Raw genomic sequence first — 13,094 nt, 5'->3', positions numbered from 1 at the left:
TTCACATAAACTTACCAAGTTGTTGGATGATCACCTTTTATCACTGAACATCACGTCGTGTTTTGAGATCCACCACTTCATATTTCTTCTATTTCTTCAACTGGGGGTTTGGTGATAAATTTTCTAAAATCCTCCACTATCTCACGAATGCAATTACGAGGATTAGTACAATGTTGAGAGCACAAACGATCAATACTTCACGAGAGACCACACAGTCAGTCGCAGGCACGCGCGGTTCGGATCACAGCTTCTCACTGTTTACTCTTCATCTCCTCTGCTTTCCATAATCTTCACTCGATCGCGATCGCGCGTCCCTCTCGCACTCGCTGCGCGGCACCGTGGGATCTGTGCTGGCCGCGAAGCTGTGCGCGGAGGAGCATCAATTCAATTATTCAGAGATGCTGCGGCAAAAAGGATTGTTGGTGTGCGGGGCCGCCGAGAAATGGGTCTATATGGTGTCGTAGGAGCGATCTTCGGCGCGCTTTTGGCTTCTTGTTTCGCATTAATGCATCTGTGTGCGCCTGCGTGTTTCTCCAGAGCCTCTCGAATCATAGACAAGAATGGGACCACCCGCAAGCCAACAGGAAAAATGCAACAATTTTTCGGTGTTTTGCATTTCTCTTTTTGCCCATTTTTTGCGCACTGCCTCTAAGCTCATTCCCTGTGATCGTTGTTATGATCTCTAATGACATCCACTTTGTATTGTTGTCGTTTTTTTTGCATCTTTTTCTGCCCATCAAGCTTTTTCTCCTCTCTGCTTTCGAGTACATTCCTCAAACGGAAGGTGCCCCTAAACTATCAATTCTCACGTGAGACAACTTGAATGGGAATCAAGAGAGAGAGAAAAAACCGTGCCGAAAGAGGTGGAGTTGATTCTGTGGAGTGAAACCGGCAATTATCCCCCAAAACATCTCCTGAGAATTGATTTTGGGGAACCAAAATTAATTATCTCGCCATTTGGCATCGTGCAAAAAAGTGGCTTCAATTTTATAATTTATTTTTTGTTTCATATTTCTCATCTCTTTAGTATACAATAAATAATTGTAATAAGCAAATTACAGATTATAACTGTTCCATATAAAGCATCTCTCTTTATTTTATCCGTTCCTGCAGTTAATATTCCTTTTTAATTCTTCGTTATTTTCATTGTAATTAACTTCTTTTGCTCTCAAACTTGTTTATCGCGCCCTCGTGAATCTCAATGTGTTATATCAATTAGGAAAATCATGAATCAACTAATACAGTAACAACATTTATTACTTTATATTATTAATGATATTACATGTTTCCATACCCTAGAGATAGCTCTTCTATCACTCCATGCAGCATCATTGTGGAATTTGGGAAAATTTATCACAATTAATCGAATATAATTAGCGTTGACGTTTGTCAATTATGAACAGGGAATTTTTATTATTTCACTTTTTATTGACATATTCTTTTTTTCAATCACATTCAGTTAAAAACAGATTGTATGAATTTTTAGTGACATTTTGATGCTGCATTTCATTATTCTGAGGGTTTCACCTGATTTTCATTTCATTCCTACAAATATTTTGATGAATATTTTCTCATATTTTTTTTAATTTTATGTTATAATTCAGGTTGCCTAATATTTTCATCGTCACTTCTCTTCACCACAGTGCTTTTATCAGGAGGAATTCCATTATATTTTCACAAGTTTCTTTCCCATTATGTGTTACTTAGAAATCCTTAATTTTCCAAAGTAAGATTCAGCCAGACTTTGTACTCGACTTTTTCTCTATATCATGATTCAAAAAATTGTTCACACTGATTTTTTATTTCTTTTTGCAAACCTTCAAATATGTTTCAATTCTTTCTCTTTTTTTTACCATAAAATTATTTTTATAAGATATATTTTGAATAGATTTCAATATATATTTTTTTGGAATTATATGTCTCTCACAATTCGCGCTTTCCCGCGTAATGTTTGCTTTTTCTTTCAAAAGAATTCAAGTACAGGAAAATACAATTTTGGTTCATCGCAGGATTCTATAAAATTATAAATGCAGGTATTTTTTTTCATCTTGTTTACTGAATGATTTTAGAAATTGCTTGTAATATTTCATATATTGTTTTAAATATTAGTTTTGCGTAAATGTTATATCGTTGACTATTTTCATTTTGTATATTTAACCATTTCCATATTTGCAACATTTTTTCTTTATTATTTACTTGTTCTCTTATCTCCATCTATTGTGATTTGTCCTTTCATTGTGTCTTCAATTTATTATTAATTTCTCATATTCGCTTTTTTCAAATTCCAAAATTTCTAGTCAACTCTTTTATTTATTAATTTCTAATCCTACTTCTCGAATTTATCCTTCTCTTCACTCTCTCTATCTCTCTCTTCTTCAGTATATTAAGAATTGTAAATTTGTTAAATACTACCTACTTACACTTTTTTCAATTTTTTTTTAATATCAATAAATGATTTTTCTTTACTCTTTTCAAAAAGGAAATATTCATTTCAATCTTCTTTCGTTCACTTTTCAAATGTAGTCATGAGATATTATGAAAATAGAAAAATTGTAAAATGCGTAGAATAACAAAAAACAAAGATTTTCATTTAATTATACATAATATTAGTTATAAATGATATTTCAGTTGTATTGCATATTTATTTAAGTTTCTTTCGAGACTAAAACTGAATAGTGCAAAATAGGATATTACAAGGGATTTTTCTCGACAAATTGAAGAATTCATATCTAAACTGCAATCTTTTGTTATCATTTATAATTAGCAGGATAAAAACAATGATTATCACTAGTGGTATAGAAACCCAAATATCTTTGTATTAAAATAATTTCAGTTTCATCAGACTTTAGTGGCATTTTTTTTTCATTCCATAAGTGAATTCTCCAATTTGAAAAAAATATTTTTCTATATAATATTTTTCGTTAATTATCCCACTAATTCACTTCGTCACAATCTATTTTTCTTTTAATACACTGAGAATAATAATTAGTATAGAAATTATTCTTACCCTATTTTTTTATGATTTGTGTATATTGTTTTCATTTGTGTATTTGTTAGAGTTTTGATATACATATTATATTAGTAAAATAATAAAAGTAAAACAAAAATTATGCAAAAAGTGCTTGTGATTTATGTATAGGTCAGTTCATAAGGTTTCTTTCATTTTTTTCTTCTCCTTTTATAAAATATCATCACAAAATTTCCTTTCATAAACCTAGTTATCAAAAAAGCTACAATTTCTTTTCTTCTTCATTTTCCTTTAAAGAAAGACTACAAAAAAATAATTTGCTGTAAACTGAATGTTAGTAAACATAATTTTTTTCTCATTTCATTTAATACTGTAGTGACACGAAGAATATCATGTAATAATTTTGAATAAAATTCCTACCAAAGAAATGCTATTAGAGAATTAGTCAGAAATGGATTTTTCGTTTTTGCTGCTCAAGACACTTTTTTGCATAAAAGCTCGTTATAATATAAGATTTTTTTTTCTTTATTCACAAAAACATTTAAGTTTATGTAAATGTTGCAGTGAAAGATCATAGTTTATATGCTGTTAAAATATTTTTTTTTTAAAGAACTAAAGATTAAACATGAATGTAGATGTTTTTTTAAGTGATAAAAAATAAAATTCAATTAAAATATAATTTGTTATCCTACCTATTCTACTTCATTTTTTTTCTTCTTTTTGTCTGTGTTTTCTTTTATATTTCAATACATATCAAGAATATAATATTTTTAATGTATTTCTTGTAATAGAGAAAATTACACTCGTATTTTTCTTATTCCTTCCTTCACACCCCCTACTCTGTCTCTGTGTTTCTCTCTCATCAAAATACAATATGTAAATATTCTCCTCTCTAAATAATTTTTTTTTATTCATCCAAGTTTATGATTCCTTATCAACTTTGTCATAATGCTTTTGCATTATTTTTCCACATTTCAATGATCTTATCAATTTTCTTCAATGACATAAAATCATAATTTTAAGTATGTCGCACAAATATCCTCTACTCTTTCTGTTCAATTGCGAGGATCCATGACAAACTAAATTCTTCTCTATTATCAAAATTGTTTTCTGTATTAATCTTTATATGTAGAGTGTAAGTGTTTAATAAGAAAGTTTCTTTGCTCTTCAAGAGGGAAAAATACATGTAAATTTGTTTTGGGTTTTATTTCAAATTCGGTTTCTCATGTTATTACTTATTATTTTTGTATCTTGTGTATTGGTTTATTTTCTTTTTTCGTCATTATTTGAGCATAGTTTCTACATAGAAAAATGTAGTTCAAAAATTAGAAGAAAATCTAGTACGTATAAAAGGACCATTTAATTGTAGATTTGTGGGTGTTTTCTTAACTTTTTCAAAACTTTCACTCTGTCTCTCTCTTTCTCTCTCTATCAATTCGTTATTCTCTTATACAAATACTTTCATCCATTTTTATGCTCATATAAAAATCAGTCATTTTGATATTTTCCTTTTAAATAATATAACTTGTTTTCTTGTATCTTTTATTTGGGAGTTGAGTTTTTAGCATTTGGAAAAAGTTTAGAGAAGTTTGTAAATTATTAAAGTGATTATAGATATCTATTCAGGGATAAAAAGTTCAAATAAACTGTACAAGAGAGTTAATGTCACACAATGCCATTCCCAACGCCCTGATTCACACAATTTAGAAACACTTTTTTCATGTGTGGATCTGTCATAATTCAGTAGATTTAATACCAAATGTCCCAATAGATCTTACCCAATTTACTCGACATATTTACACCTACTGAATAGGGAATAATAATTAAATATTAAAGTGCTTTTCCTTCTCTTTAAATCGCCTACTTTACAACTCCGTTCACACATCATCTTCATCTTCAAAATTCTAATTACTATCCATTCTTAAATGTTGTATATAATTTTTTATTAATGTATTACTCCTCTAATCTTAATTTTCTCCTCTTCTAAACTCAATATTCTGAGAAAAAATATAATTATTCAACATCTTTTCATCTTCTCTGCAGAAACGTAAAAAAATAAATATTTTGGAAAAAGAATTTTGAGTGAAAACTATGATGAAAAACTCAAATATAAATTCTAATACAAGAAAAAGTTTTATATAAATTCATAATTATTCGTCATTAAATCACAAAATGGAATTTAGGCCAAGAAAAGTACCTTTTTACGTCAATTCAATTTCTTTCCTTTTTAAAATTTTGAGAAACATAGAAACTCTAAATGTTTTATTCCTTTTTTTCTAACCTATTCTTTCTCTCTCTCTCACACACATTTTTTTCACTCGCATTTCTACGAACATCTAGGAAATTATTGCAATTAAAGAGCTTTCTCAAGTAGACTCTTAAAAAAATATTTTCTCTTCTCTTATCTCTCAAATTTAATTCACTCTCAATCTTACTATTAATTTTTTTTTGTTGCATTGTATTCTTCAAAAATTTTCTTGTTCCTATACCAAATTCATGTCAATTTCTTAGTATATTTTCTTATTCATTATTATATATTGTATTTCCACTCTTCTAGTAAATCCTATACACTCGCTCAATAGATTCATTGTTTTTTTTTTATTACTGTGGAAATATGTGTGGTTTAAATTTTGTAAAAGTTTCCTTCATCTTTTTCTTCATATTGTAGGTAAATTTGTTATTCTACTATTTCAATCTTGCATGGAAATTTATGTTTCTCTCTTTTAGAATTTCGCTATTAGGTTTCAAGTGTGGATATCTTTTGCTTTCTCGCATATATAGTTCATTATGTACACATATATTTTCATATTTTTTCTTCCTATCTGCATATTTCATATTATTTTCACGTACAACCTAATTTCCATATTGATTTACCTCCTTTCCCTGCCAGCTTACGTCTGAGACTGAACAGGTGTTTGGCAATACGGACACTCCCTCACGGTAGTCGCACAAGAGTCACACAGAACATAATGATTGCATGGTGCCAAAGTCACGGTACGATTGTTCTCTTCGCATTTCATACACTTTGTCGCTGTCTCCAAATACAGCACTTTCTCAACCTCCTCCAACTCATTCTTAAGTTTCGTCTGCAAAGAAGGCCAAATATAGGATTTATCCGATCATGATAGAAGCAGTGAAACTCACCTGAAGTGTCTTCAATTTCTGCAAGGACATTCCTCTCAAGGAGCTATTTGTGATCGTCGAACCATTTTGCGCGCTTAGTATATCCAATTTGTCTTTGAGTGCCTTCGCGTGACTCAAAGCCTCATCCCGCTGTTGTTCAGCTATTGCAGTCTGCTTAAAGGTCAGTGTCATAGAAAATTGATTTAATACAGTTTGTCTGTAACATAATCTTCACACAATTCACTCACCTTTCTATTGCTTTCATCAATCTCCATCTTCCACGCTTCATACGCCTTATTACTCTGCATCATCTGCTCCTCGTAGTTCATCAATTGGGCATTCTTGTTGGCCAATTCATCCTTCAAGCGCGATATTTCAGTCAGACCGGCCGCATTGAGGCACGGTGACATGGAGAACGCCTTATTGCTGTGCGACAGACCATTGTCGAATAGTGATCCATTATTGGTTAAATCCTCCCTCAGCTTCACTTCTGGACTAATGGATAGCGGATCGCCAAGACCCGGCGATATTAGGTGCGACTGGAAGAAGATTCCGTCGCCTGGACCGAAGGAATTGTTGATTTTCGGCGCTGAACCGCTGCCAATGTGACTGAATGGATCGCCAACGGAGAACAAATTAGAACGATTGGACGATGGACTGAAGTTACCCAGTGAACTTCCAGGAATGTTAACAGGCGCCGAAGCTCCTTGAAAAAGTCCTGCAAGACATCAATCAATCAATTGCTATTCACAAAAACAATTAAATTTATCAAATTACCAGAAATTGAATTCCCTATCGGCGAATTTGGAATATTAACAGGTGCTGATGAATTTTGTAAAAGTCCTACTGAAGCGATGCCAGCCGACAACGAGTTCTCAACAATATGACTGGACAGCAAATCGCGCTCCAGTGAATTACTGGGAGCTGGAAACATATTTATTGATTCTTTATCAATATTTTATTCGTTGTTCTTTCTAATCGAACATCCACTCACGCATTGATCCTAAGAATGTCAGACACATTCGCTTCCTCTGCTCCTTCTCCATTGGGCTCAAAGTCGGGTCATTCTCTATCGCTAATAACTGCAAATGAGACAAATAGGTAAGAAATGCATTATAAATTGCTTTATAACACAACAAATTGAATCAAATGAAGACAAGTTACGGAAAATTCCATTAAAATTTAATCGTGTAAATAAAGTCATGCCCTCACATGTGTTTTATAGCCTGAAGACCAACTTTTCTCCCCCCTCAAACACCCATCTCTCAATATCCTTAATTATTAAATTCTCGAGTGCAATACAACTTTATCATTTGAGTAAAATGGGAACACGCGGTAAAAGGTCGAGAAACTTCATTTTGTACTCACTTGCTTATTGATTTCTGGCGCCAAGTCAGAGAATGGAGTCATACTCGAATTGGTATTAGCAGAGTTGTTGTTTAAGTTGCTATTAAATGCATTCATCTTCTGATGCAATTGCGATCCCGGTGCCTTGTTGTGAGAACTATTTGATCCCAGGCTCGATGTGCTGGCAGACTCACTGCTCTCGCCACTGCCATTGTGCAGTGATGATATCTGTTATGAGATAGTCAAAGTTGTTAATTAAAAGTTTACCACGAGACAACTCTCACAGTCATACATTCATATCATTCTTGTCCTTTTTGCACTCTTGCGGCAGAGCACTGGAAATGATGTCGGCCAGCGCCAAATTGGACGTGGGACCATCCAAGTCCCTATTCTGCATGTCCTCAGTGAGGATGTACGCTGCAAAGACGTGGCAAAAGTGTGAGAGTCAAAAATCGATTTTTTACTCCTTTCACGGCAAAACACAATGAACTTCTAAAGGTCAACACTCACGTTCAACATGAGCGAATGCACAGAACACGCTCCTGGGACAATAGCCCGCCTGTTGGACATCATTGCATTTCGTGGACTTGTAGATCTCGGGATGGAATTGCTGCTCTGTGCGTGTATGACAGTACTGACAGTTATCGCTCGCCTCGCAATTGGCTGGCTCGCCCCACTCTTCACCGTGCTTCACATTGGGGCACGGCGTGGACCTGTACTTGTACTTCCTAGGGCTGCGCCTCTTGTCTTTGCTATTGTGATACTGCGGGCACGCGTAGCCCTGGCGGCAGAGACGCGGCGGTCTCTTGCACGGCTCTGTCTTATAGTTGGCCAGCACATAGTTTGTGTCTTGCCACTTGGGGTCCTCATTCATTAAATTCCTTTCCTTATCTAGTGCGTTTGGCCCATTGAGCCCATCGCCATTATTTTCGGCCGCCTGTAGGCTCTCCAGCTCCTTGATATCGTACACAGGAGGTCTCTGGTCGTGCACCCCATGCGCGAAGGCACAATGATGACCATTCTTTACACAATATCCCCTAGCATCTGTGTCGTGAACGCACATGCATGTCTTGTAATACCTAAGATGATATCTACGTTCTGTGTCACCGGCGGTTCTGTGTAGATACGGACAACTGCAGGAGGAAAAACAGCGAGAGAGCAAGAATGAGATTGCGTAAGTAATTGCAAAGCTAGCAAAAGCACAATTGAAGTTTATTCATCTCTCTCTCTCTCTCTCCCTCTCGATTGCTCAACATAATAAAGCGTGAATGGGAAGGACCGCAAAGTTAGCAGCTATAAAACATTCATGTCTTTAATCTCACTTACAATGATTCTAACCATAAAGAGATGTACACCAACCAAGAGCCATTATAATGAAAATATCTTGTTCTCTCTATATTCTTTCCTCTCCTGTTTAACCAACAACAAGAGAGAGAAACCCACCATTTACATACATTAGTACACAAGGAAGATTGCAAATTCAGCTATTAACATTTATGAGAAAATGCAGAGCCTAGAGAAAATTAATATTCTTCCTACTGTGAATTGCCTAAAATTCCTTTATCACGTAATTTTTGCGAAATTAATGAAAATATTTAATTATTTGGCCATTCTTCAATTTAAATATGAGTGTTTTATCGGCGTTTAGATCTGCACAGTTTAGTAAACAACTCATTATCGATATGCTATAAGAATCAGCTCCGATAATGAATGAACCAGTCAAAAATAAATTGTTTATAAATTCTCATTCACTGATAAACAGTCTAGATTTAACCAATAAGTCAATGTCAAATTTTTGAATTTTGATAAAACAGAACAGAAAAATTGTGAACGATTGTTCAAAATGCTCGCAACTCTTGAGAACATGATTTCTTATAAATTACACGTTAATATCCACTTCGAGTAGCATATTTACGAGCGTTTTTACCCACATGCAGACTTTTTTCCACATATCAATCACATCTTATCTTCCTATCCAATGACTAACTCGTGGAGTAGTCATACATTAAAGGCGATGTTTGTAACAAGACGTTAATGAACATACGACGGCTTTAAAGGAAGAAACTTATTGTGATTTTCCTCCCCTTCTCTCTTCACGCATACAATTTCCCGAACAGCCATTCGCGCTATTCAGCCAGGCAATCAATAAATATGTCACAATGTGGGTGAAGTTTTGGAGGAGTTTGGCGGAAATTCGTTCAGTGCCACACTTTGCCATTATACATTGTACGAATTTAGCGTGAGCAATTGAAAAATAAATATTATCGCCAACGTGTGGGGAAAAAAATTTCACAAAACTCATCGTTTATTGACTGTAATCAACAACACGCTTATCAACAGAATGTGTGTTATCTAAGAGTGCGAGCGTGAGGGAAAATTTTGCTCATTTTGGCGGAAAGAGAGATATTATGCACTTCCAAGAAAAGAATATATCGCAATATTGTGAAATTTCTCCCCATTAACAATAAGAAACTGTTATTGGAAAATCTTTTGCAAACATATTTTTTCCTTCTTCTCTTTGCTATTTTTAGAAATACAAAAGATGATATCAAAAGAGAAACTATCATTCCCACACTATTTTTTCTCTTCTCGCTTCTCTCTCTTTTATATTGTCTCTGCACACCATCTAAAATGTATTTGCCGCCATACTGCAAAATGAATAATGGAATAGACACAAAAATAAAGACTTCATTTAAATATGAATCATTAATTAATTCCAACACACAGGCGTATGTGTTGTACCTCAATAAATTGAACGGGCAATTTCTATTTTGTGATAATGTTCACTAGCAACAACAACAACAACATGTACAGAGAAGAATTTCATAACAAGCGCGATATTTTACAAATTCCATTTATATTCCTCCACAGAACATTTATTCATCAAATTTCTCCCCTATCTTTCGCTCTCTCTCTCTCTCTCTCTTTGCTCAAAATTGTTTATCTTCCATTACTTGCACTCACACTTTGGCAAGTTGAGAGTGAAAAGGCTTCGCGATCGCCAGTATAATCACTTTTCCGCAGAAATTAACATCACATATTTACTCTTTTTTTTCTCCCTGTTTAACTCACACTCTGTGCAAGAATTCTCATTACAATCCGCACCCAAAAAAACCCCCCCGAAAATATGCCAGCTTGTGTGCAAACACTCTGCAAAGCTCTGCACTGTGTCATAACATCCTTTTCACTTTCACTTTCGCCGCCCGAGATCACTGATCTCTCTCGCCAGTGGCTTTTAAAATCTCTGTGACCATGAACTACTCTTTCACAACGGAGCGCCTATTAAAGCGTATTATTGGTTAATCCCATTATTGAGCGCGCCTTTCGGAACTAATCTGCAAATGCTATTCGCTTCAGCTTTTTGCTCACTCTCTTCCAAAGAGCCTTCAAAGAATTTACACATTCAAATCGAAAGAAGAAAATAGAGTAAATTCGATTCTCCAAATTCACTGCGAAGGTGAATTAAATAGACTTATTTTGTCATACTGTGACACATTCTCAAATACATTTTCGGTCACATTGCGATGTAAGACTTTAAAATTCATAATAAATGTATTCATAGAATTACTTTAAACATGTTTTGAGTCGTTCCAAAAATAAAACAACATTCTTCTCATCGCACGCCTTTGGTCCACTTCCTCTTTCTCTCTTGGCTATTTATTACCTTATTTTTCTTTAAAGAAAAAAAAGGCACGTGCATGACTTTTTACACGATATCAAATTGTCTTATTACTTGGGAACAATACATTTTTGCTTCTTCATACGTAGATAAAACGAACACAACGACTCTGACCGAAGAATCTGGGTAGGATTGTGAGACATGGCAAAGACCAGATAAAAGTCAATTACATATTGTATACTCGTATTACTGTATGGAAATTTCAGTCATTAAACTGCCCAGCAAAAGTTTCGGAACTGATAAGCTGGCATTATATTTTTCCATATGTTTTGGCGTTTTTGCTCACATAATTAATTAAGACATTAATTCTAGTTGGACAATGCTTGGCAAATAAAGCAAAAACACATGATTACGTGATTAAAGACAACATGTCAACAAAATTCAGCGCAATTTTTATTCTTTTACTATCTTGTTGGACGCTCAGTGTTTAAACTTTTGCAAAAACCCAGTCAAACAATAACAATTGAACGGAAAATCAATTAAGAAACAAAGATCAAGATCAAAACTCTTGCAAAATGTCGTCAGTATGAAACTGTATATCTTGGAATGTCAAGATTTCGGATTGCAACTTAATCCTTGTTTACAATACAGTCATTCTAAAGCTATTTCAAGTGTTTGTTCATATTATTTTACAACTATTTGCTTTATAAGACAGAAAAAGTCATTTCTTCCGGACCTGTCGAGAATACCGCTAAATCTCTAATAACTGAATTACTTTTACTATTTCCACCAATCAACTTCAATTCAATTGGTCTCAATTGTGAAATGCTTCATGATTTTTCAAATAAAAATCCAACATGATGACTTTCTGGAATGTGATAAACACAACAAGGCATGTGGCATTCCTATAAGAGCGCCAACGCACCCAATTTGATTCCCTGTGGAAATTCCCATGCGTCCTCCCCTCAATTATTCTACATGCAGCGCATTGCAGCGAAAATAGAACATGTTTGTCTACCGCTGTCACCATATTTTAGGGGCTGCTTTGAGGGTAAACAAACACGTGCTGACTCTGTGCTGTGGGAATGCTGGCGGGTGCATAATTCTTCGGGGGAGTGTAGTAATGTGGCCCTTTGTCTCTCCACTCCGTTCGCTGGCGAGAGCGTGTGAGTGCGCGCCTTTCTCAACATCGCGCCCTCCCGTTCGCACGCGCGGCAGGTGAAGCCGAGGGCGTCCCTCTCTCGCAACAGGGCCCCGCTATGAGTCCCATTCCAGCTACTTTCACACAATTTATTATGTTGAAGTGGAAATGTTATGCTCGAGACGGTGTCTCTTTCTGGCGCCGCTCTCGCTCGCACTCCTTTGTGTTTGTGTTTTGGCTAAAGACGTCATAGCGTCGACGTCGCTACGCACTACTACGCAATAAACCCAATACTCCGATATGCTCTCCGGACGGGGCTCTGGCGGCCCAACGCGGGGCGCCCGGGAGTCAGGCAGGGGGGCGAGTGAATGGCAAGATTCTCGGGCAGGCAGGGGGCGCCAGCGACCGAGCCACAGTGCCAGCGAATGAGCAGGGGATTGAATTTTGGAAAAGATGTACTCACTCGTCACCATCTGGACAGATGCCCGTCGTCTCGTCATATTTTGTACAATAATTATCGGCGCTGTAATTGAATGTGCCGTCGCGCTTTCGTATAGGTCGGCGTCGACGCTGGTTCATGAAGTGCCAATTGAAGCATATGAATGGTCTGTGTTGATTGCATTTGTGTTGCAAGAAAGACTGACACTGCTCCACACGGAATTCCTTCAAGTAACTGCAAAGAGACACACGAAATTAACCACCAAACTCTCCACAGTCACTTGCACTCCACTTCCAACATCATTTCAATGCATGCAAGACACTTTTTTACTCACTTATAGTGATTTGGTTTTTCGGGCTGTGTTGTTGCCATTATTTTTTCAGCCATTTTTGTATTTGGTGTCTTTTGCGTCGTGGGACATCGCTCTGACTGCCGTGGGACACCCGTGCGGTTGGCG

General features: G+C 35.5%; 1 protein-coding gene across 3 annotated transcripts; it reads right to left on the bottom strand.

The window, feature by feature from the left end:
* Positions 1–980: 980 nt before the first annotated feature.
* LOC132258844 (RING finger protein unkempt) lies at positions 981–13,065 on the bottom strand. Of its 3 annotated transcripts, none has more exons than XM_059756348.1 (10): positions 12,972–13,065; positions 12,662–12,871; positions 7,949–8,571; positions 7,731–7,855; positions 7,460–7,666; positions 7,086–7,173; positions 6,869–7,036; positions 6,340–6,809; positions 6,113–6,265; positions 981–6,054 (listed from the first exon to the last, which is right to left on the bottom strand). In XM_059756348.1, the coding sequence occupies exons 1-10, from the start codon at positions 13,022–13,024 to the stop codon at positions 5,860–5,862; spliced, it is 2,292 nt and encodes a 763-aa protein (XP_059612331.1). In that variant the 5' UTR covers positions 13,025–13,065; the 3' UTR covers positions 981–5,859. The 3 variants fall into 3 exon arrangements, with proteins under 3 accessions (XP_059612331.1, XP_059612332.1, XP_059612333.1); XM_059756349.1 differs by having other exon boundaries at positions 6,113–6,262; XM_059756350.1 differs by having other exon boundaries at positions 6,869–7,015.
* Positions 13,066–13,094: the final 29 nt, after the last annotated feature.

This window comes from Phlebotomus argentipes, unplaced genomic scaffold (assembly GCF_947086385.1).
Source record: "Phlebotomus argentipes unplaced genomic scaffold, Phlebotomus argentipes genome assembly scaffold_4, whole genome shotgun sequence".
Lineage (NCBI taxonomy): Eukaryota > Metazoa > Arthropoda > Insecta > Diptera > Psychodidae > Phlebotomus > Phlebotomus argentipes.
This window is presented reverse-complemented; position numbering and strand designations above follow the sequence as displayed.

Bases quoted from the DNA above. Each gene is read 5' to 3' on its own strand.
- LOC132258844 (XM_059756348.1), bottom strand. From the start codon at position 13,024: ATGGCTGAAAAAATAATGGCAACAACACAGCCCGAAAAACCAAATCAC. The intron at 8,572-12,661 runs GTGAGTACATCT...TTCCTCCTGCAG, and splicing joins ATCTGTCCAGATGGTGACGA to TTGTCCGTATCTACACAGAA. The intron at 6,266-6,339 runs GTGAGTGAATTG...CTGACCTTTAAG, and splicing joins TTGATGAAAGCAATAGAAAG to CAGACTGCAATAGCTGAACA.